General features: G+C 39.7%; 1 protein-coding gene across 3 annotated transcripts; it reads right to left on the bottom strand.

Moving 5' to 3' along the window:
• Window positions 1–658: 658 nt before the first annotated feature.
• SMC2 (structural maintenance of chromosomes 2) lies at window positions 659–23,242 on the bottom strand. 3 transcript variants are annotated; one of them, XM_072154712.1, is made up of 25 exons: window positions 23,073–23,242; window positions 21,592–21,777; window positions 14,527–14,676; window positions 14,324–14,446; window positions 14,048–14,086; window positions 12,563–12,673; window positions 12,412–12,456; window positions 11,685–11,918; window positions 9,781–9,930; window positions 9,463–9,696; window positions 8,984–9,143; window positions 8,778–8,895; window positions 7,143–7,281; window positions 6,946–7,065; window positions 6,642–6,846; window positions 6,418–6,553; window positions 5,932–6,056; window positions 5,247–5,440; window positions 4,253–4,396; window positions 3,963–4,157; window positions 3,037–3,237; window positions 2,512–2,628; window positions 2,234–2,394; window positions 1,316–1,463; window positions 659–1,216 (listed from the first exon to the last, which is right to left on the bottom strand). In XM_072154712.1, exons 2-25 carry the CDS (start codon window positions 21,757–21,759, stop codon window positions 1,025–1,027), a joined length of 3,609 nt encoding a protein of 1,202 aa, XP_072010813.1. In that variant the 5' UTR covers window positions 21,760–21,777; window positions 23,073–23,242; the 3' UTR covers window positions 659–1,024. The 3 variants fall into 3 exon arrangements, with proteins under 3 accessions (XP_072010813.1, XP_072010817.1, XP_072010819.1); XM_072154716.1 differs by having other exon boundaries at window positions 21,592–21,773; XM_072154718.1 differs by lacking the exons at window positions 14,324–14,446; window positions 14,527–14,676.
• Between the last annotated feature and the right edge of the window lie 2,852 nt (window positions 23,243–26,094).

Genomic DNA, 26,094 nt, shown 5'->3' with positions numbered 1-26,094 from the left:
AGCCCATGGGATTGTGCCACGTATACACAGGTGACACACATTGGCATGAAACAGTCTTTATGGCTGGGAGGAGGAGGAGGGGTGAGCAGACAAGATCGTTGCCCCCCTGAATAGCCATGTGAATGAGCCCAAGCAGCACACAAACACGTTTGTTGGTCCAATTCCACACATGTGCAGCAGGCCTTACACAGATACAAAGGCCTCTGGAATGAGGAGGCATGAAGATGATAAACATGTAAGGGTGCTCTCACACTGGCGTTTCTTCACTGAAGCCATTTTGGAGATTGTTTTTCTCTTCCTGCCTTCATTGATTTTTAACTGATGTCTTACTGAATCATTCCTTTCAATGGGCTTTTTCACTCTTCTTTTTGTGTTCACTAACATTGGACCAGTGGAAAAACTGCAGTGTGAAAAGGCCCATTGAAATGAATGGTTCTGTAACGTATCAGGCAGAGAAAACCGTGTAGCAGGATCATATCTGCTTAGGAGGCAATCCTGTGAATATTAACTGCTGGAGATGAGTACCATGGCTACATGTTTCCTGGCCTAAGCATGCTTACAAAGCGACAACACCTTAGTGGTTTAGTAGCTCTAGACTGTAACAAGTACTTTTCTAAAGTAATCAACATTTACACTAAAGTTAAGGCTAAAAAGCAAATGAATATCTTAAAGAATTTATTTATACAAAAAAGGAAATTAAGTTGGTAGGGCATTTCTTAAGTCTAAACAGTCACAAAATAATGGACTGCATTGCCTTAGTCAGCTGAAAAGTATTAAAATGTCCGAGTTATAAATGAATCCACTTGGCCTTTAGGTGTTATAAAATTCATGTTATACATCAAAGCTAATGTTTCACCTTATAACAAGAAAATATATACAATGAGGAAAGAAATGGCACATCTCACGGATGTCTAAAACAGACAAGGACAGGCAGGAGGTTAAATACAAGGGAAATGTAATGGAGTTTAGATTATTTCAAGCCATCCATTCTGATTGTATAGTATTAAGTCTTTGCTTGAATCCTTTAAGCATCCACTTGCATGCGGTTTCTTTTATCTTTAGATTTGCTCTTGTCCAATCTCTGCTGACCAGTAGGTGCTCCTCCATTCTGATTCTGTGCAAACCGGGCAACTGTAGACACTCCATCCACAAATTTTGTCTTGAAGAGGACATTGGCGTTGTTAAACATCCCGTCTTTCAGTGACACAACTATGAACTATAAAGAAAAGAATTCACAATGTGTTACTTGGGTAAAAAGCAAGGGCCAAAGTAAATTGTAAAGTAACATCTGACCTATTGCTACAGTTCCACATACCTGCGAGTGTCTGAAGTGTGTCCGAAGCATCTGACCAATGTTTTGTGTATGAGAGAGGTCCAAAGCAGCATCAACTTCATCCAGAATATAAATTGGGGCAGGTTTAAAAAGTAACATGGCCAGAATGAGAGACAAAGCAACCAGGGATCTAAAAAAAATAAATAAAAATATTAACACCAAGATAATGACAGAAATATAGGAGAAAATATTAAGAACACTTGGTGTAGAAGAAGAGAATGCAAGTTATGTATATTTCTTTTTAAACTATTGTTCTTTACAATATAAACATCAGGCAGCGTTCTGCAAAACTGCATAAAATTCTGTCTCAAAAATTCCTTGGAAAAGTTTTCATGCAATGTTTATGCAGTATACACAATGATTTCAATTCGGATTTGTTAAAATCATTATTGTCTCAATGTAAATCTGCAGATTGCAAATTTTAAAGGGAACCTGTCATCAGGATTTTACATCTTAACCTAATGAAATGTTCCCGTTAAAAAAAAAAAAAAAAAACTCAATCTGCTTTTACTGGTTCTCACTTATAAAAGTATAAACTGTATCAAGTCATCCGCTCAGTTGCAAGAGGGAGTGATGGCTGTGACTAAATAATGAGGATGACACAGGGGCTCAGATGTCCCCATGACTTGATGCAGTTTACTGGCAGGGAGCCAGGTAAACTTTTATAAGCGAGTAGAAGATTAAAGCAGATTGGAAATTTGTATTAAAACACTTTCATTAGGTGAAAGTGAATACTGATGACAGGTTCCCTGTAAAATATCATATACAATTGTATTGTACTAAGAGTATTGCATTAAAAGAGGTGCACTGTGTGCAGCCGGTCTGAATGGGGAATTGAATTGAATTATGTGGATAGTTTATCAGGAAATCTTGAAGTATGTTATAGAAGACAATCATTACCGTTGCCCGCCACTTAGTTCTGTCAGATTTTCTTTCCATGTGCTGCCCAATGCAACTTTAAACTCCAGTCCATCCAGCGCTCCCTGCCCTTCTGGAGGGGCAAGCATAGCATTTGCCCCAGGTAAAAGGGTTGAAAAGATGGAACCAAAATCTTTATTAACCTGGAAAACAGAGGAGACATGTTTACATGAACAGTAGGAATGCTTACTATGGAGAATAGCTGCATGAATCTATGTAGTACACCAAACACCTAAGGTCTAAACTCCAACAACAGATACCTTTTGCCATGCAATGTTCAATGCCTCATTTTTCTTCTGGTCAAGTTCTTCAATGGTGTCCAAAATCTTTGCCTTGTCATTCTCAACTATTCTCTTCTTCTTCATTAAGTCATTGTACTGTAAAAATAAATAAAAGAAATTTCAATATATTCACACACGACAAGAAGTCATACAGAAAAGCACTGCAAGAAATTCAGATTTTTACGGCTACACCGCCTGCACAACATGTAGGAAGTGTCTGCTTTGTTTGCAGTTCTCTATGCAAAACTATGCCAGCCCCCAGAGGTCTATGCCTCTTCATGTATCTGCCAGTAGAAAGGGGCGAGCGCACGTATCTTGACTTGAATCAAGCCCCTGGTCACATCAACTAATAACCCAATGACTCAGGAGCAGTCAAGAGAAGATTGTAATGGATACTTATATCAACATCTCCTTCCCGGTCTCTGTTGACCACATGTATTTCATAAATTTGTTATAGTCTAAGTTCCAAGCTTTAGATCAGAACTGAATGACACAAGGTCTTACCCTCTCTTCTGCTTGTGTTAGCATATTCATTGCCCTCATGTTGACATTGCGCCCCAGTTTCTCCTTCATTTCTTGAAGTTTCTGTAGTCGCTGTCCTGCCGCTTTGGGGTTATTTGTTTTGAAGTCATAAGCTGTGTTTTCTTGGCCAAAGAGATGTTTCTCAGAGGAAATCCACTCATAGTCATTAAGCATTTTTGCAACCTTATAGCAAACAAGAAAAGAAAAAAGGTACATTAATATTTGCAAATAAAAAAACCAAAAAACGAAAAACACATGGTTTAAAATAAATCTGTAAAACTTCATTAAATACAATGTTTTATATTACCACAAAACAGACCCTCAAAAAATGTACCCACAGACACAGAACCAACATCCCTACAGTGAATAGAAGGCAAGTTACAAAGATATCTTGTAATAGCTGTGGGGCCACCAAGCCCAAAAAAATGCTCAGGCAAAGAAATGCTACCAAAAAGAGCAAAGGGCCACATTGCAACATAAGCATTTTTTTAAGAGAATCTTTAAAGTAGTTTTCTACAGATAATGGAAAACCCTGTAGGGAACAGGGCAGAACTGCCAAAAAACCAAAGTGTACTCGCCCTGCTCTGACTTCTTGTTTCTGTTGGCCTTTAAGTCTCAGTCAATGACAGCTTGGCCAGAGGTGCTGGGGGTTAAAGGTCTCACTTGGGCCATTCATTGGTCACCTCGGAAAAAAACATCACTTGTGAGGAGGCAGCTGAGAGGCCAAAGAAGTTCCTGTGATCCTAGGCACTTCTGGCCAATGTGTCAGGCTGAAGACTAGCACAACGCGGTAACCAGAAGCTGAAGAAGGGTAATTACACCACCTTAAGTGGTTTTCCAGGATCCTGAAGGGTACTAAGGAACAGGTAATGCTGACCCACATGGCTCAGCTTAGCAATGACAGTTACCCTGGCAGCAGCATCTGCACTGTCTTTCTTGTGCTTGCTGATATTGTGCTCTAGCTCCTTTATTTTCAACTGGGTATCATTGTTGCTTTCCCGCATCTTTCCTGCTTCAGAGGACTTGTTTTTAATCTCTTTGTCATGCCCCATAATAATTTCCTTCTGTTTGGCCAGTTCCTCCTGAGCTTTTTTCACCATCTCCTGCAAAACAAATAATTTCTAACTTAAATTCAATGTTCTAATGCAAAATCCTTGCATTTAGAACATCCTTGCACCGAGGAATACACAAGACGTACCTTATTTTTAGCCACTTCAGCCGCCATGCTGTCTACTTGTTCCTGATAGCTTTTCATGGCTTCATCCACAGCTTCAATTTGCTGCTGGTAACTTGTCTGCTCTCTTTTTAGTTCCTCAAGCTCCAATACAAGAGCATCAACTTCCTAAAGAAAAACAAAAAATCAGATGAATGAAGAAAGTCCGAAAACTAAAAAGCAGAAGATATTTCCTGTGAATCCTCAACCACCAGGGAAGTTCTCCAGATAGAAGCAGGTCTCATTTTGCACCTATCATGGATTCATACAATACCCTTTGGAAGTCAAATTACTCCACAAATTGGATTTAAGTTTTAATATAGCTTTTCTTTGTGATGTAGTAGATTACTGTATGATGCAGAGCTCCAGTGCTGTCCCAGCTGAATTGTTCTGCACTAGATAGCTGTACAAGCAGTAACACTTAATCTGTGTCCAGATTGTTTGTGCACGTTCGCATGCATGCCCTGAGTGCTATTGGCATCAGTGCCCATAGCTGATGTCACAGCCAGTGAGTCCCTCCCACTTCAGGAAAAGCTGAAAGGGTTTTATAGATAAAGGGCTAATAGATATACGAGGTTCTCAGGCTAGGAAGGAGCTAGCAGTATGATACAGGCATTGTTGGAATTATTGTCACAGGCTCTCTCCAGCTGTGATAAAACTATTTTTTATCAAGAAGCTTTACAGGTACACTTTAAATAGCGTCACTGTGCAGAAAACAAGCCCTGATATAGTTCTGTATTTGGATAAAGGTAATAAAAGTTATGGATTTTTGAAGGTGGGTTGAAAAGAATGAAAACACAAAAACGAAAAAAAGGGCCAAGTAGTAAAGGGGTTAAAAAATTATAAGCATATTAAGTCTTTATACAGACTTTATACGATTGGTATAAAAATCAGCAACAAAACCCACATGCATTTCATGAAAAACAACAGAGCAAAGATTTATGTGTTAACGCAATGAAAATAAGAATGTGACACTAACTTGCTGTTTTTCTTTCATCTTCTTATTTGAAGCATCGGCTTTCTTTTTCGCGGCATCCAGTTTCTGCTGCGCTTCCTTCAGTTCTTTCTCTCTTTCTGCTTCTGCATTTTTCATCTTGTGCTCAAGCACTTTATATTTCTCTTCTGCTTTTTTCTGGACCTCCTTAGTTTTCTTCAGGGTTTCTTCACATTCATCTTTCATTGAGAAAAGCCAGGCATAAATAAGTCAGATCATACTAAAGTGTGACTTCTGCACTACCACTGGGCATGGAGTGATCTATTATTACAATGGACACCACAGATGCTCAAGTCTCCTCAAAGTGTGGTAGTATCTCCATGACCAAGTAAAACTACCCAAATACACTTTTGTGATTGCCAAGGAAAGGCAACGCAAGACTAAATTGTACCGCCCCGTTCATTCATATGAGCAAGGTTACACTACACTTCCATAGAGGGAAGCTAATTTATAGCACTGGGAGAAACTAGCTTCAATGAGGGAGCATCCACATGCTCAGTTTTTCAGATGCAGTTTTTGGAGCCAAAAGCAGGAGTGGATCATAATGGGCGAGGACTTCTCATTAAGAAGGGCTTCTCCTCCTCTATTTTCAATTCCATTCCTGGGCATCAAAATCTGCATCTGAACAACATGTGGATGCACAATGAGGGAAAACAAAACAGATGCACACCAATAGTTTGCTTCAGCTGTTCCAGTTCCTCCTGTTGTTTGTGATAGGAGCTTTGCTGTAATTTAGTTTGAAGGAGATCTGCTTCCTCAGACTTCATCTCCCATTGCTGCTTTAACTGCCGATACCTGGTAAAAGAACAAATGGCATCAAATGAACAAAAATAGATCAATACATTTCCCAATATATTTTCTGTATCAATCCTCATGTTTTTCTAGATCTCTGATTGTTGTCATACTCTTGATTTCACGAATAAGACTCCCCTCCCCCCAAATGAGATATTGATAGATCATCTATATCTTGTATACCAAAAAGTTTTACAACTAAAAAGTGAAAAAAAGCTGCATAGGTGCCCAAATGTTGTTAATGAAAATGTAAAAAAATGTAAAATGGCATCATACACTGCTCTGTACAACAGAATAGTAATTTAAAAAAAAAAAATCTACAAAAAGAAAGTTTAGTCTTCATTGGCTAAAGTGCACACTGTACCTTTCTGCTGTATTCCTTAGGGAAGCCAGTTCTTTTTCCACTGTCTGTAACTCTGCCTCTTTCACTTTAAACTCATCCTGAACATCTTTGATCTCCTGCACTTTAGATAACACAGATGGGGCCTGGGACCGAGCACCTTTGGGTACAAGATTACAGTTATGGTATAAAATGTAGATTTTTTTTATTTGCAAGTGCATATAAAGCATAATTCTGAATCCAGTTACCTCCACTAAGTGTTCCTTGTGGATCAAATGTATCTCCGCCAAGAGTAACCGTTTTGGTTAACACTCGTTTGTCAAAGGTCACCTTTTTAGCATTGTCAAGTGAGTCACAAACCAATGTGGTCCCAAACACATACTCCATAGCTTTCTGCAGTTCAGACTCATAACCAACCAATGTAAGGGCAAGATGCACATTGTCAGCTCCAACCTACACAGAAAAGAAACTTTTCAGTTTTTGCATTCTTTAAAAATGATTACATATAATATTTTGTTGCCTTATATAGATAAGCTTCAATTTAATACTTACCAGGTTTTTTGCGACATTGATAGTATCATCTCCTATACGGCGTGCTGAAATTTTATTGAGAGGAATGATTGTTAGTCTCCGCTTCAACTCTCCTTTTTCAAGCAGTTTTTTACCTGTAACCTGAAGAGAAACAAAACATTTAACTCAATCATACAGATTTCCCCCCAAATACCAGACTATAGAAAAATGAAAGTTACCTCTGTATCAACAACAACGTTGTACAGCCGGCCTCCAGCCACCACTTCTAAGGCTGTGGCATTAGAAATGTCTTTTACAGAGATGAGGGAAGCTACAAGACCCTTCACACGATTTCTATCCCAAGCCTTTTCTGGGTCCCTATTAGCACAAAACACAGTAGCTTAAAGTAAAAAAACAAACAAACCTGTAGCAGTGTACATTTCATGTGTGTATGTAATATCAGATAAATCCTGCTTAAACTGGCAGTGCTCAATGCTAATGTGCTTTCTCCTCAAAGTCACATAGGAAGAAAGGGAAAAAAACCCCATAAAATTCCTTAAGGGGTATTCCCACAAAGACAAGTTTCCTATATGAACTCAGGATGGCAAAATAACACACTCTAATTCACTGTTATATCTGTGAAATCTGTGTCACAGCTCCCCTTTAAAATATTCATGAGCACTGGTAAAATGAAATCCGAGCTGTGATTGGTTGCCACGGGCAACTAGAAAAAAAATTCTGTCTTTAACCGGTTCTCGACCGGCCACCGTGTATTCACGGCGGTCGCGTTCCGATGCATGGAGAGGGCTCGCGGGCCGAGCCCTCTCCATAGCCGGTAAGTCTCTGCTGCATATTGCAGCAAAGGCTTACCGGCAACACCCGCGATCGGTGCCGGCACCGATCGCGGGTGTTTTCTTGCAGAACGCTGCCGGCAAAGCCGCCGGCGGCTTCAAACAGATGGCGGCGCATGGGCGCCACCATCTTTCCGAGGATCGCCGCTCCCCGTAACGTCATCGGGGAGCGGCGATCCGTTGCCATGGTAGCTTCGGGTCTCATTGTGCTATCAGCACATTGTAATGTATGAGGAGTAAAATCCCCATATACTGCCATACTGTAGTTACCGGTTAAGACACTTGATAAATCTGCCCCAGTGTGCTAATCGCACATTGTAATGAATGGGTTAAAACAAGACCTTTGGAAGACCTGAGGCTCTCATGGCGACCGATCTCCGCCGTCATGGGGAGAGACAATTCTCGTCAAGACGGCACCGCCATTTTTTTTTTTTAAAACCACCAGCAGCATTGCCACCGGCGATGGACGGGTTAGCAGCACTGATTGCGCACGTTACCGGTTTAGCCTTACCAGTTATGGAGAGCGCCGAGTCCGTTAACCCTCTCCATACACCCACACGGTCTATGTGTCAGATACCGGTACAATGTTCAGAAGGTAAATGAAAAAGTGTATATAACCCTGTACCCTGATAATCTAACCACATTGTCAGCACACAGAACTAGAGGGATCATAATGTGTCTGCTTAGAGAGTCCCACCCACGACCTGGAATTTTACACTGACCATCACTGAGTGATAGGAGCTAAAACAGCAATAAAACTGTGTAAAAAATTGTGTATTATCACCAGGGGGTTGAGATTTGAGAATTTGCTTTCATGGGAAAACCCCTTTTAAAATGGGCATTCACTTATATAGAAATATTTAAAAATTGTACACATAACTAGTAATCCTCCAGTATGTGTAATTGTGATAAGACCACAGTGAAGCTTGGAGTATCAAATAAAGATTTATTGTTGACAAATTATTTTACACAGTCCACATTTCTAGCAACGCCCTTACCCAAACCTGCAATCTTGTAACGTACCTGTATTCAAAGTGGAGGTTGGAATAGCGAGCCATCAGGGACTCATAGGTCTCCCTAAGGCGCCCTACATTACGAGATAACTCCCTGCGCTTTTCCAATAGTTGTTCCTCTTTTCCATCTAAAAGGTACAAAACATTTCTAGGAAATTCTTACACAGCTTTACAAAAAGCAATAAATCAAACTCTTATTGACCTGGCAGGGCTCACCTTCATAATTGAGTTTCTGCATTTCCCCTTCCAGTTTCTCCTTGCTTTTCTTCACAGCTTCAAATGTCTCGTTGTCTTTCTTATAGCCACTGTCCATCTTCTTTACTTCAGCCTGTTTGGTTTTTAGCTCCTGCTGTGAATGTTTCAGTTTCATCTGAGCCTGAAAAATAGAATTTGTTTTACATATATATTATCTTCAGCTCTCTTTAAGGTCTTCCCTGCCAGGATGGTTACATGTTTAAAGGACATGTACCATTAGTTTACTGATGGTAGAGGGGTCCTAATAAGAAGTTCTGTTCCTCAGGGCATTGGTTTTATTACTCTATATGCCATTGCATTGGGACCACTAGCACCTGAACACCCCAAGCTAATTAGTATAACTTTTATAACCATTTCCACAATTGTGGCATATAGAGTTCTGATAAAAGGAAGTTCCTCATGAACTTATTAGTAAACTGATGGTAAACAAAACACCTTACCTGTTTGGCTTCAGTTTCTGCCTTGCTGATGTCATTCTTGCAGGTCATCATCTGCCCTGCCAGTGTGGCCTCCTCGCCGTCCTCATTACTAGACAGACCAGCGGACACAGCATTGAAATGTTGCTGTGCAGTAGTAAGGGCCTCCGAATCCTTCTGACTGGTCTCCTGCAGGGTACTAAAGCTGTCTGTGATCTTCTTAATTTCCTTCTCTTTGTTATTTAAAGCCTTGGCATCCTTAAACATAATGAATGTTAATTAATGTCAGCATTAAAAAGATAATTTCTACCATAGACCCAATTTTTTCCCTCCCTATCATACCTCTTCCTTACTCTTAAGCAACTCCTTGCGCTTCTTCTCTTCACCTTTTAAGTTTTGTTTTTTCAGATCCAAGGCACTCTGTGCTTTAGTGTCTGCTCTTTGAGCTTCGGCAAGGGTTTCTTCAAGTGTACGTAGTGCACCTCCAATTTCCTTTAATATGAAGCAGCTTAAATTTACGTCCGTGGTGTAACTTCACATATGTTATTCTAATTCTCATTTAGAACAGTTTTCCACAAATATAGAATGTATTGAAAAATAAAAAGTCTATCAGTTGGTGACCCCTGTCTATGCTTTATGCACTGTAGAATGGTTCAGCAACTGGACCAGTCATTCCTGTCTGATATATCATAGTGTCATAGTGGACTCCTGACCGTCACATAGCAGCAGTGTTACCAGGTGTTGAATTTACAAAATTGTCACTCCATTAATGTCCGTCTCTAGGGGTTCTTTTTATTATTAAAGAATGAAAATAAGCTAAAGAATGCAAATATAAAAACAATGAAGGAAGTTTAACACGTTCCTTCATATCCTGCATGCACAGAATGCAAGTCTCAGCAGTCACTGACAGCTGACAACATGCAGCAACACCTGTGGTGTTAACCCTTAAAGCACCCAGCTTGATCAGAAAATAGCTTGTTCATGTACAACAGTCAATTTTAAAATCTCAAAACACATATGATAACGTCGCTCTGTAACAGGCTGTACAATAAAACTAGATTGTTACTGAACCCACACAATCTTATACTATACAAACATTTAAAAAGAATTGGAATAAAGGCCGTAAAAAAAGCAACAGGAAGTATTCAAATACAAGCTGCTAACCTACCCAACTGCCAAAAAATGTTAAAGTTATGCGGCAAAGAAGATGTAATATAAGTGGGAATAAAACAGAGATGCATCACAGATTTTTGATGTTGCAAAATCTCTAAGGGTGAAGACACACATGGCGTTTTTAGGCCGTTTTTAGTGCGTTTTCAGATCGTAAAAAACGCATGCTTTTTTTCCCGATCTAAAAACGTTCTACTAAAAACGGCCCAAAAACGCCACGTGTGTCTTCACCCTAAGGTGCCAGTATACTGGAATCGCAATGAAGATAGCCAAATTTACAAACTACACCCACCCAAGGAAATTTTTTTATCTAATATAATGAGCAATTTTTATGTTATTTTCTAGAAATTAAGGAAGAACTCAATCGAAACTGCAACTTTTTCCAGGAATGTGCCTTTTTGGTGCTTTATATTCAAAATTATCTTTATTAAAGGTTTTCAACAAATACAATATCAGGAAAAGTTAGTTAAATAATCTTGCGGAACCATACACAAAAAAAGTCAAATGAGTCATAAATACATCTAATTCACCCAAATGTGTGGATGACAGGCAAACTAATGGGTATGTTCCTGCAGACTCTGAGTTTCCATTATGATAATAGGTCAGCTGATTTCCACACTATAACCGAAAACTTAATGGAACTATCAACTACTGTGGCCTCCAACAGGAGGGCAGTACTGAGCCCAACAATGGCTACATAAATTATTGAGTCATATGGCACAAAAAAAGCAAACCAAGATGCCGCCTGGGACGATTCCTCACACTAGTGCCGCATAGAGCTATGGTTCACCCAACACTGGTAACCTTTCGATTGTAATATAGGATCCTAGACCCAATAATATAACATTTTTGGTGCTTTAAATAACATTCCCAGCTTGTGTCAACTGCATCTCTGTTGACACAATCCGGGCATAATGTATTGGACAATGAAACAGCATATTTCTATGAAAATGGAAATATTCACATTGTACTATCCATGAACATGTGTTTTACACTTTGGAATCTCACCTTCAGAACATGTTTAAATAATTTATAGAATTCACCAGCTGGGGAAAAAAAAAAAAAATCAGTTTTACCTGGTCTCTCTTCTTCTCCAGCTCTGCTATCTCTTTGCTCAGTTCTTTCACTTTCCGTTCATTCTCTGCCATAGTCTCCTGAAGTTTCTGAATAGAGTCCTGCATTTCCTTCAGTTCCTCAGCAGAACGCACTTTGGTTTCCTCTGCACAAACAAACTGATAGGCCACATACAGGCGACTCAGATGCTCAATTTCTCTGGTAATCTTCTGGTATTCCAAATAAGAGGATCTTTCCTATAAAAACATCACAACAATTATAGATGATTTACTGTACAACTGCATATTAATTGATCTAATTTATGAGATTATAAAATCACTAGTGTTTTACCTGCCACGTTAGGTTACATTCACAAGGGCGTATGGGGGACCTATATACACCATATATACGCACCCCCATAGACGGCATTGGGTGTCAGGCGCAGTACGGAAGCAGTTCGTACCGTTCCATAACCGGGGAAAAGAAAAGGCATGTCCTATCTATCCCCGTAATATGGCGCCATGCACCATGTTTCTCTATGGAGAGGGGCAGGGGTGAGCAGCCCTCCTCCTCTCCCGGGCGCTGTTGTGTGCGCGCGTGCTACGGTGCGTCGGGCACACGGTCTTGTGAATGTAGACCAAGTCAGTGAGAAGGGGCTGCACAGAAATCTAAAGTTTTCACAAATGTAACATCCTAGCAACTTCTGAACCTGAAGAAATATTTGTAGTAAAAGGTAAAATTCACACTTACCTCCTTTAGTTTGTGAATAGTTGGGGTGATTTCTTCCTCTAGGATCTAAGAAATAGCACAAACTATTTAGGTGTTTTTATAAGTGTTAATTTAATAAATGACTGCTTACAAACATAACACATTTCCTAGCTATAGTAAGAATACCACTTACCGTCTGGATTTCTTTCAGCTTGGCTTCCTTCTTCTCAATGGTTTTATGAGCAGCCACCTTTTTGCACTCATACATTCGGGTACCTGCAGCTTCTTCAATCATGGCTAGAATCTATTGAAAATAAACAAGTCGGTTTTATGTAAAATATTTATTGCAAATCTAAACAAAATAACAAATATAGTAAAAAAAAATATTTTACATCTTTATTTTGTACATTCAAGTTTTAAATCATGACTTTAAGGAAAGCTGCAGCACACACAGTCTGTGTGTTACCATTTTGTTTTAGGGTAGCTGCAGGTAATGCAGATCTTAATGTGAGGGAAACCACATCAAGAGTCATACAAAATTCTTGTGGATTTGCAAGTCACTTATGAAAATTTGGATCAAATCCACTGCTGAAAATTGACATGCTGTGGAAACAAATCTATACGCAATCTACGTGACTTTTTTTCACCAATTTGATTGATTACAATACCATAGTACAATGCTGCAGTAATTAAAAGCATAATATTATATTGTCAGCGGATATCGTCAGTCACATTAGTCCAAGTCAAACCTTTAAGAATTAAATAATTGTTTTATCCCCATAACCCGTGATATTTTTTCTCTCCAGAAAGGCATCCAGGCCTCTCTTGAACATGTACATAGAGTCCGCCATAACAACCTCCTGCGGCAGAGAGTTCCATAGTCTCACTGCTCTTACAGTAAAGAACCTTTGTCTATGTTGATGGTAAAATCGCCTCTCCTCTAGGCGTAGAGGATGCCCCCTTGTCCTGGTCACATGCCTAGGTATAAAAAGATCTTTGGAGAGATCCTTGTACTGCCCGTTCAGGTAATTGTACATTGTAATGAGATCTGTCAGTGTATTCTAGTCCCCCCAGTCTCCTAATAATCTTGGTTGCTCTCCTCTGCTCCCGTTCCAGTTCTACCGTGTCCTTTTTATATACTGGTGCCCAAAACTGTACACAATATTCCATGTGTGGCCTGACCAGTGATTTGTATAAGGACAAAACTATGTCTTTATCATGAGAATCTATTCCTCTCTTGATACATCCCATAATTTTATTTGCCTTAGCAGCAGCTGCCTGGCTCTTGTCACTAAAATTAAGTTTACCATCCACCAATACCCCCAAGTCTTTTTCAGCTGCAGTTTCACCAAGTAATTGACTGTTTAGAACAAAATTGTACTTTTCGTTTCCATGGCCCAAGTGCATAACCTTACATTTATCTACATTAAACCTCATCAACCATTTCTCCAACCATTCCTCCAGCTTCCACAAATCCATCTGTAGTGCTAAACTATCGACCTCAGTATTAATTACTTTACACAGCTTAGTATCATCTACCTATAGTAGTTTAATTTAAAAAAATTACATGTACCAGAATGAGCATTTGTTGCAACTTCCACTAAACAATTGTAGATCAGCCTTAAACCACACTAAATCATTTGTAAATTTAAATAATAAGTGACAAAAATTATCCTACCTCTGGAGGCTTCATGTTCAAGACTTTTGTTATCCTGCCCTGGAAACGAAGAAAATAATGCATGATATATAAAGAAAATGCATAAACACAGCATGTATATGGGGAGGTACAGAAAGTTCCCTGCCAGCCGAAGAACTGTCCAGCTTTACATACAGTAAAGAATTCAAATTGTACCAATAACAAAACCAATGTTATGTTTCTCATCTATGGTGTCATATACTTAATCATATTGGGAAAAGTCATAAAGCAAGAAAATAAATGTATATCAGTACGTACCTGCATGATGAGAAAGTGAGGATTATTAACATTAAGACCAACAGAGCAGAAAAGATCCTGCACACGAGTGTTGTTTGCATTGACTCCATTGATTAAATACTTATTTCTGCCCCCAATGACAACCTTCATAGAGAGAGAAGAATGCATTATAATAGTGGTATTATAATATTATGTCAAATGACAGGGCGTGGAATATTACCTACCTGTCTTGTTACCGTAATCTCATCATGTGCTTCAAATCCCAGAGGGCTTTGCTTTTTATCAAGATTCTCAAAAGTGATGGATACTGTGGCCTTAGTTATTCCAGCTTGACCGTTTTTATAAACAAGATCTTGTAAGTTGGAGGCTCTCACCTAACAAAGACCAATACAATTCAGAGGGCGATGAAGGATCGCCCTACAAATACCAACTTATAACTGTACAATCACCCCCACAGAAGCTAAATTTATTCTCTTATTTGTATGCAGGGTTACAATATAATAATGCACTAACTTATTAACAATCTGCACAACGATCTTTCTAATACCTAACCACGGTGGTATAAGCGCCAATGACTCGGTTGTGAGGAAGGCTTATTCAGTTTGCATAATTTTTATTTCATGAAGCTTATAAAGACGCGTTTAGAGCCCGAACCGGGCTCTTCATCAGTTAAAATAAAGCATGATATACAATAAACTTGCGGGTTTAAATAATGGTTTTTTGGCGCGAGTCGGTGCGTCTGCATCGCGTTAGTGTGACGTCAGAGTAAACATAAAAACATATAGTAAGAGTATGTTCATTCATAAATAAAATTGTTATTTCCTAAAATTGTCATGTGTTAGTAACAAATAAAAAATAGTGACTGCTAGCGCGTGGTTAAAAATTGGATAATTACATAATTCATTCGATAAATACATAAAAAATCCACATATATTAAGACTTAATAGTTATGTTTAAAACAATGAATGGTGTTACCCCATTGGTGACATATTCCATTGTGTTGGTTATGTTGCGAGCTGGAGTGTGTCTGGCGCAGTTTAGCGGAGATCTGTCTATTGGGACGAATGGAACTACGGAAGCCGGTAAGGACCAAATTTCCTAAGAAGCGAAGACGGAGGTGTCGCTATGCTGGTAGGGGTAGGAGCGGAGTTGGACCTAATAGCGAGGTGCGGATTATGGTGTTGTTTTAGGTAAGTATTGTTTCTGTTATTTCATTGAGACCGGCAGGTTTAAGTGTATTCAAACGATATATCCAGTAGATCTCTTTCTTTTTTAGTTGTTTAAATCTATTATTTACCTCGGTGTTTATGTGATCGATCGGGGTGATAGTAATAATTCCTTCACCTTTATGTTTAATGGCACAGTGTCTGGATAGACCGTGTTTGAGAACTTTATGTTTAATATTGTAACGATGTTGGTTGGTCCTGCAGTGCAGGGGTTGTGTCGTTCGTCCTACATACTGCATACCACATTGGCATTCGATGAGGTATATGACATACCTACTGCAGCAGTTTAATTGATGTTTGATTTTAAATGTTTCTTTTGTGCTATAAGATTGAAATGTATCTCCTGTTTTTATTATTTTGCAACATAAGCACAGTGGTTTATTACATTTGGAAATTCCCTTTAGGTTTGTTGGTGTGATGCCAGATGATTTATATTGTTTAGGGATGCTTGGAGCTAGAAGGTTTTTTATTGTAGGTGCTCTTCTATAGATGCATGAGATATTGCTTGGCACAATTTTCGTAAGTATGGGGTCCGATTTGATAATCTTCCAATGCTTCTGGAGGATTTTTAGGATATTTGAGCCGTCTTTGCTGAAAGTGGTAATGAATGCCAGATCGTAATTAGATTCTGTTTTATTTTGATCTTTCTCCTTATTTTTAGGTTGTAGGCTTTCTGTTTGGTTATATTGACTGGCTTTTTTAGGGCATCTTTGACAATTTTTCTCGGGTACTTTTTTTCTTTAAATCTATTTTCTAATATCCGACATTGTTGATTATATGTGTCTGTGTTGGTGCAGTTCCTTCTGAGACGTCTAAACTGGCTGTATGGTATATTTTTGAGCCATTTTTTAAGATGGTTGCTCCTGTAGTCTAGATAACTGTTGACGTCCACATTCTTAAAGAATGTTTTTGTGGTGAATTGGTTCTCATAATGGCCCACCTCCAAGTCGAGGAATTCGACTTTGGTATTGCTGAAGTTAAGGGAAAAAGTTAATCCCCAATCGTTATTATTAATCTTCGCACAAAATGCGAGAAGGGAGTTGTGGTCACCCTGCCATACCACGAACAAGTCGTCGATATATCTTTTGTACAATTTCAGGTGGCCTAAATGTACTGAGTGTGGGGTAATAAAGATATCTTCAAATATTTGCATAAATAAATTGGCATACGAGGGGGCCACTTTCGTCCCCATGGCTGTTCCTTTGATTTGATGGAAAATTCGCTTGCCGTGGGTAAAGAAGTTATTTTTAAGTACAAAGGATAGACCATCTAGTAAGAATTGTCGTTGGATATCCAAAATTTCTTTATCTTCTTGGAGAATGAATTCGATGCATGTGAGGCCAATGTGATGTTCAATATTGGTATATAATGCTGTAACGTCGAGAGTGGCCAAGAGAGTGGTCGAGAGTAGGTATGTCATATACCTCATCGAATGCCAATGTGGTATGCAGTATGTAGGACGAACGACACAACCCCTGCACTGCAGGACCAACCAACATCGTTACAATATTAAACATAAAGTTCTCAAACACGGTCTATCCAGACACTGTGCCATTAACCCCTTAAGGACGCAGCCATTTTACAGCTTAAGGCTCAGCCCGATTTTTGGGATTCTGACTTGCTTCGCTTTATATGGTTATAACTTTTGAACACTGTTACTTATCAAAACGATTCTGAGATTGTTTTTTCCCCACATGTTGTACTTCATTTTAGTGGTAAATTTTGGCAGATAAGTTTTGCGTTTATTTACAAAAAAAAGAAAATATGATACATTTTTTGAAAAATTTGCCATTTTCGAAATTCTAAATCATTGCGTTTTCAGGCAGATAGATTTACCACCTAAATAAGTTGCTGAATAACATTTCCCATTTGTCTACTTTACATTTTCATAATTTCTGAAATGTCTGGATAATTTACTTTGATGTCACGCGGCTTACAAATAGAATATCGCTTTTCCGGATTTTCAGAATTGACTATTTTGGGGATAAATACAGTTTTGAATGAAATTTTACATATTTAGCATCAAAACCCCCTATATAATCTACCCATTTTCGAATCTGCACCCCTCAAGCTATCAGAAACAGCTTTTACGAAGATTGTTAACCCCTTGAGATCTTCATAGTAATTGAATCAAAATGGAGGTGAAATTTAGAATGGTCATACTGTTCCCTTATACGTTCATTTAGCACTAAAATTTACACATTTCCAAAATATAAAAAGAGAAAACCCACCATACAATTTGTTCTGCAATTTCTCCTGAGTACAAAGACCCCCCACATGTGGCTGTGACTTGTTTTACGGGCGCACAGCGAGACGCAGAAGGGAAGGAGAGCCCTGCAGCTGCCAGGATTTTAGTTTCCTCATTGGCCCCTTTTGAAGGCTATAAAATTTTCGCTTTTTCGTTATTTGGGCCATGTGACGGCATTTTTTTTGCGGGATGAGATGCTTTTTCCATTGTTACCATTTTGGGGTTGGTATCACCTATTGTTGAAAATTTAGGAACTTTTTTTTGAGGGCAGGAGTAGAAAAGCATCAATTCTGTACTGGATTTTTGACTTTTTTTTTTTTTGGTGTTCACCGTATAGACTAATAATCATGTTAGCTTTATTCTATGGGTTGATACGATTACGGGGATACCAGACATGAATATATTTTCTTACGTTTTACTAAATTTGTCAAACAAAACCCTAATGTGGGGAAAAATCTATAATTTTTGTATTGCCATCTTCCAAGTGGCATAACTTTGTTACGTTTTTGGCTACGGAGCTGGTTGATGGCTTGTTTTTTGCGGGACATGTTGTAATTTGCACCAATATCATGTCTAAGTACATATGGTTTTTTGGTCGCATTTTATAGCATTTTTTGTGGGATTGAAAAGGTAAAAATCATAATTTTTGGAGGGTTTATAACAGTTTTTTTTTACGGCGTTTATCGTGGGGGTTCAATAATGATTTACTTTTATTCTACGGGTTGTTATGGACGCGGTGATACTATATATGTGGGGTTTGTGTTATGATTTAGACTTTTTTTTTGAGTTATATGTCTCTTTATATGTTTTGGGGGTTTGGGGCATTTTTAGTGATTTATGACTTTATTTTTTTATTGAATAACTTTTTTTTTTACTTTTTTACTTTTATACCATGGGATATGAACAAGCAATCCTCTGATTGCTTGTTCATGATAATATTCTGCAATACTCATGTATTGCAGAGTATTATCAGTGTCAGCCTATGCACTTGCATAGGCTGGCACTTTGCCAGTAAGATGACGTCACAGACGCCATCTTACTGGCAATTCTTGCTAGTAACTCTGGGGTCCAGATCGGACCCCAGAGTTACTATAGCAACGATCGGCGCCCCCCGAAAACGGTTCGGGGGGGCCGATCGTGGGGGAAAGACACCCCAGATGCTTGTTAGATGCCGCGGTCGCGCTGACCGCGGCATCTAAAGGGTTAAGCACCCGCGATCGGAGACAACTCCGATCGCGGGTGTTACACTGGGGTGCCGGCTATTAGTTACAGCCGGCACCCCGTGTTTCCCGATGCCGGTTCGGCTCTGATCCAGAGCCGAGCCGGCATAGGCGCCGTGGCGGATATATCCGCCACTGAGCGCTAAGTCACTGCGCTCCGTGGCGGATATATCCGCCGCGGAGCGTGAAGGGGTTAAACATAAAGGTGAAGGAATTATTACTATCACCCCGATCGATCACATAAACACCGAGGTAAATAATAGATTTAAACAACTAAAAAAGAAAGAGATCTACTGGATATATCGTTTGAATACACTTAAACCTGCCGGTCTCAATGAAATAACAGAAACAATACTTACCTAAAACAACACCATAATCCGCACCTCGCTATTAGGTCCAACTCCGCTCCTACCCCTACCAGCATAGCGACACCTCCGTCTTCGCTTCTTAGGAAATTTGGTCCTTACCGGCTTCCGTAGTTCCATTCGTCCCAATAGACAGATCTCCGCTAAACTGCGCCAGACACACTCCAGCTCGCAACATAACCAACACAATGGAATATGTCACCAATGGGGTAACACCATTCATTGTTTTAAACATAACTATTAAGTCTTAATATATGTGGATTTTTTATGTATTTATCGAATGAATTATGTAATTATCCAATTTTTAACCACGCGCTAGCAGTCACTATTTTTTATTTGTTACTAACACATGACAATTTTAGGAAATAACAATTTTATTTATGAATGAACATACTCTTACTATATGTTTTTATGTTTACTCTGACGTCACACTAACGCGATGCAGACGCACCGACTCGCGCCAAAAAACCATTATTTAAACCCGCAAGTTTATTGTATATCATGCTTTATTTTAACTGATGAAGAGCCCGGTTCGGGCTCGAAACGCGTCTTTATAAGCTTCATGAAATAAAAATTATGCAAACTGAATAAGCCTTCCTCACAACCGAGTCATTGGCGCTAATACCATCCTGGAATTCCTCACTCAACTACTGCATTTTCTCATGAGACAACCTGTCTACATGACAACCAGGAAAGCGGCCTAATACCACTCCGGACGTGACCTTAAGCGGTTCCCTCGTGTTGTACCGGCTGTACAACCAAAAAAAGTGAGCATATTTCTATTATCCAGAATAACTCATCGCAATTACCTATTCGGATTCACACATGTGGCGCTTCTATTGTGTCTCCTGTTTCCCCTTTTGACCTATAATACCTAACCACGGGATACTGGAAATGTCTATCAGATTGTGGATATTCTCTTTAGATCCATTGTAAATAAAGTAAAGCAAATAAAAAAAATATGGAAAATTTAGAGGTTCCTATGTATGCAGGTAAATTATTACTACAACTGTTTATTAAAAATGGTGACAGATGTTTTTTTTTTTTTTATCATTAACTTCATCAGTTTTACCATCAGTTGTGGCGATTTGACACTTATAGTAAGCAAGGGTAGGAATCCTATCCACATTACATCATATATTGAAATCACTACTCACTTATTCTTCAAAGCTTCAGATAGGGATCACCCCTACTGAGCCATCCCAATGGTGATTAGAGTCACTCCAAAATTGAGGCTGCAGCCTTCAGTCATTTCCAATAACAGAGCTCCTTAGGCCGGTTCCACACTTGCAAGTGTGAACAACGCATGCTTCTCGGATCGCACGGCCCGGACGCTGCAAACCGGAACTGAACTCAGCATGTCCTGCTTGCAGCGTCCGGATGTTGCGAGATGGGCAGCATGGGTTGTGAGTTCATCGCATCACACCCGTGAGTGTAGAAGGGGCCTTATTCCAGAGCCAGTACTAACATCAAGTAAGGAGCACTGTTATCTGTGTCAGCTGATTCATGGTCAGTTGAAAAATATTTTAGAGCCTGTTCAACTTTTTCACATTTGGGATCATGAATAGAAGTCTATGGGTCTGTCATAAAAAAAAACTGCAGTGCAGTCAGTTTTTTTGCACTGATGAAACCCAGGAACCAGGTGTCACGTAATGTTAAACCAGTTACTCTTTGTGAACGTGGATAAAAACAAAACAGGAAGAACAATTGCAATATAGACGTGAAAACCCCCCCACCATTAATACACAAACCTTTTTTGCATGTAGCCTCTTCATGCTGTGGTAGCAAATGCTACTCCATGCCTCTGCTGTCCCACCTACCTGGATGTCCACAGTGCACAAAAACTGCATTTACATGTCCGGCTTCCCCTTACGAGCTGCGTACATGTGCAGTAGCTCCTTCTCCACTGGAGTAAGACCAAAGCTCCTAGGAAGCCAGCAGAAGAATACAGCTTGTGTACAAGCAGGGCTAGCAGGACATGGAGTAGTATTTTCTCCCACAGCGGCTACCCCATGCTGTAGTAGTGTCTGCTGATATTTTATAAATATACAAATTAATCTATAGATCATGTTAGCCCTAAACTATCTTTATCTAATCATTTAATATTGGCTGAGGTATATTTATAAGTATCAGAATAAAATATAGCTTCTAGACAGTGAAGATACAGCATGAGGCCATGGAATACACAGAGTAAAAAAGTTTCTTCCTATCCATGATGTCCATATTTTACCTGTGTAAGATTAGATATGCCAAGAAGGAAGCAAATGGAATCGAGGATATTGGACTTGCCACTGCCATTAAGTCCAGTGATAGCATTGAAGAGTGGATCAAAGCCATTGATCTCTGTCCGCTGGGCATAGGACTTGAAGCCCTCAATGATAATGGACTTTATGTGCATCTCTTCTGTTCTCTCTGCCTGGAAGAGAATAAAATGTGTTGTATACATGACATTACAATGGTCCAATTTCTGCATTCAAGATAAAAACTCAAGACAATGGCACATTTACATCCAGAGGTATGTGGTGAAGGCAGCAGTGGTCTGGTGATATGAGTCTCCTGTATTATTTCCGCATATGGTTCTAAAACATTCACAAGATAATTTATCTCTGTCGTTTTTGTTTATAACAAGGAATAGAGAAAATAAAGGATATCTAGTCTGGAGCTGAGAGGTGTGCTGATCATCCCAGCCATATGTGCAGCACATAACAGCTGACAATGTAAACAGAAGTGATGGAGCAGCAAGCAATTAGGGATTAATTGTTTCTATAGAGGGAACACATATTTAAAGGGGCTGGCTCAAAAATGACACTTATCCCCTATCCTGTGCAAAGTTCACTTACTTGACCCAACTACTCAGAACCCAAATAATATCACAGAAACAGGGGCCGGCAAGTGAGATGATGTGCAGGTGTGACCACAACTCCATTCACTTCTAGAGGCCTCTCCGTGACAAAAAAAATTAGGCAGAGGGCAAGCAAATGCACAATCACTCCCATCGCCCCTATAATATGGCAGGATCGTTACCACTGTAACAATAACAGCTTGTGCACCTGCATATCCAACACAAGACCATGGACAGATTTCTATCCACTGGAAGTAAACATAGAAGCTGCAGGACTGCAAGCAGAGATCTGGAACATTGTGAGGAATTAATAGAGAAAGTATATTGAAAAATGTAAAAACTTTTCCATACACATCCCATATCAATTATTTGCTGAAAATGGACAACCCCTTTAAAGGGAACCTGTCAACTCCCATCAGCTAAATAAACCCCTGACAGTAAAACTGAGAGAAAACTACAGAGTTCTCTAAGGTACTGTCCGGAGTATATTTAACTGATCAGAGGTGACAGGTTCACTTTACAAGAAGATCAAGCAAGATAAACCAGGGGCACTTACTCATAGATCTAGACACGAAGTGATGCTGGTTTGTCCTGCTTAATCTTGATGGTAGAAGTGGAAATCACTATAATAGTCAGAAGATGTACTGTGTAGGGTGCTTGGACAGATGGTGTATACTTGTGTGGGATCGATATCTCAAGATAGGGGAAGACATGGATACAACTACAGGGGTTTTAGTCTGAGGTAGAGGCTGTGTAGGGAAAGCAAAGCATTAGAGAGGTAGAAATCATTGCCCAGAGACCGCCCTGCGTTGTCAGTGATAACGTATAATACAAGCCACTGTTCCGGCGTTTATAAGCCGCACACTTACCGCTAGTTGCGGGTCGGCACTTCACTTTCAAGCTGTGCGCTCTTTTCGCGCCCGGTAATTTCGTATCAAGCGCTGTAGTTTAGGTGGAAGTGCCCATAATAGTGCCTGATCCGTTCAGCAGCGAAGAGGGGCAAAAAATAAAGGAAGACACAGGAAAATAATTCTTCTGTAAAATTCAGAAGCGCATATATTGCATTTATGCACAATATAGTGTATAATACTATCTATATTTGTCGTACGATTCACTTTTGATCAGCAGGCATTGGAAAGACAGCCTGACAGAGGACACACTGCTGCAGCAAGCACCAAGGAGGCGGCTGTTAATTTGAATCATAGAGGGCTCCTATTGCTCTGCGTGCATTGGTTCGAGCGCTAAAACGTCACGTGACACATCCTATTCGGCCATCTTTGTATAGGGCAAATTTGTTATTTTGGGTATATATATATATATATATATATATATATATATATATATATATATATATATATGTGTGTGTGTTTTGAATTCTTTTGAAAAATTACAATGTATTCTATAAAATTTTATTTTGTAGGTGTATTTCGGTGTAAAGACAGTAAACAAAACGTAAACCTACGTGCAATTTTCAACTTAACCAGGAGATGGAGCAGTTTAAAGCATTTAAGAAATTGTTAGCCAGAAAGGCTGATTTCATCGGAGTTCTTTCAGATTTTGTTCTTTGTGTCAGTTTTTCATGCACATTTTTTAATAGTTTTTACAGCCTTTTTCACATTGTGAAAAAACCTGATTTCTATAACAGTAGATCAATTAAAATGCATTGCACTGCAAGGTGTGTTTTCACTAGTCTCCATCACGCACTTCACTTGCACTGCGTGCTTCCCTGTGTACCACTTGTTGTGAATAAAGAAGATAACTTTCACGAGACTGGTGAGTGCCGCTTCTTCTTTGTATATGTACTTCACTTGCAAAAGTAAGTTTCACTTGTGTTCATTCTCCTGTTAGAATATCATATGTTAAGCCGCTCTCGTCATCTGTTTAACAATTGCATTTATTACATCTGTTATTTGAAAATATAAAAAAATAATAAATCTACAATTATTATTATTTTTAATAGCATTGGATATAATGGGTTAAAATTAAACACGTGTCCCGCATGTCACAAACTCATGAATGAATGGATTTATTTTATGAGACTGTGATCCCATAACTCAGTCCTAGATGTCAGATAGTGTGGGTCAGAGTTTCCCCTGCTTCCACTCTAGTCGCGGAAGCAGGATCGGGTCTCCAGCTGTCAGACACTACTGGAGACCCTAGGGCAGTGATGGCGAACCTTTTAAAGACAGAGTGCGAAACTGCAAACCAAAATCCCTTTATTTACCGTGAAGTGCCAACATGGCATTTTAAGATGTAACTTATTGCTACCCGTTTTTCTACATCATTTAATCGTATTGGCCCCCTGAGACCACTAATACAGTTGAAAGAAGGAGTGCAAATTCAGACTCTCATTGTAGCTTCTCTCTAAGGTCTCTCTGTACAGGAAGAATCGTGGGTCCAGCAGGAGGACCTCCAAAGATAATGCACTTCTGCCAACACCTTCTCACTTTTCCCATAGTTCCAAACAGCCAATGAAGTGTCGCTTTAAAATAGCTCTGAGAGCAACATCTCTTGAGTCAGCTGGGACTGCAGGAAGATTTGGTGAACTCTGTCAAAGGGCAATGGCCCACAGAAAGGGCTCTGAGTGCCACCTCTGGCACCCGTGCCATAGGTTCGCCACCACTGCCCTAGGGAGAAGGCAGAAGCTGAAGTATCACTATGCAGTAAATACTGGAGCCGGCACAGCTGCAGTCTTTGGGCCACAATTATTTAAGCGTTTGCACCCGTTTTTCTGTCTGACTTGAAAAGAATGTGCCAACTGCTTGTACATGTATTTATAAGGTGTCTGCACAAGTTATGTGTTGTGACTGCACTGTGTCTCACAAGACAGAAAAAATGTGGACCTAAAGTGGCGTGTTAGTCAGACCATGCACCACAATTTTGTCTGCCCAAATATTCTGCAGCATGAACAGTGCCACCGAAAAAAATTGTACCATACTCACTTCAAGAGCAGTACATGCTGCACCAGATTAAAGGGGTTTTACCAAAAAAGAAAATTTGCAAATTTCAATCCCCTAGTGACACAATAAAGATCATTGTAACCCCTTACTTTACAATTTTACTCAGTTTTATTGCTGTTTTAGCTCCTATCACTCCCTAGGCTAGTCAGTGCAAAATCCCAGGGTGTGGGTGGGGACTCTCTAAATTCTCTCTAGTTCTGTGGGGTGAGATTATCAGGGTACAGTTGTATATACTATTTCATCTGTTGGTGGTGGAGCCAAGCTAGGCAAGGAGATGGATGTGTGAGAGAGTAGCTCCTGACATTGCGCTCCTGAAATAGCTACAAAAACCACCATAGCTCAGCAGAAATGGTGAAATATGGCAATCCTGTACCTAAGGAGCAAAGAGTTACCCATCGCTCAATCTCCCAACAGCAAGACCTGGCAAGTTCCTAAAAAGAAAGCTGTCCACACCACTGGCTAAACCTCACATAATGGCACCGATGCAACAAGAGCCCTATGAAGTGTCAGGAGACGCTGGGGTGAGTGTTCTGAAGCGGGAGGGGATGACGCTATTACCGAAGGTGGCAATGGAAATATTTTAAAACATCTTGGGCCCTGAGGGGGTACTTCAGATCCACATTGAGCATATACACAGGGCGCTACGTGCAAAACCGTGACCAACAGACCCCCCGCGGGATGTTATATGCGGTCCACTTAGATACACTGATGCGGTCAATATTCTGAAGGGAGCAAGAGGCACAGCGGGTTAAAAAAATCAGAAAGAGACATTTCTATTTTCCTAGAATTGGCGCCCTCCCCACTTGCAAAGAGAAGACTGCTGAAGCCGCTTATAGAAGAGATGTGCCGCCTGCAATTCCGATGGCTGTACCCCTTCGGTATTTCGGTTACCAAGAACGGGAGACAAGTAGTAATCCGCACCCCAGAAGAT

This window comes from Engystomops pustulosus, chromosome 1 (assembly GCF_040894005.1).
Source record: "Engystomops pustulosus chromosome 1, aEngPut4.maternal, whole genome shotgun sequence".
NCBI lineage: Eukaryota > Metazoa > Chordata > Amphibia > Anura > Leptodactylidae > Engystomops > Engystomops pustulosus.
The sequence above is the reverse complement of the archived record's forward strand: the minus strand, read 5'-3'. Positions and strand labels throughout refer to the sequence as shown.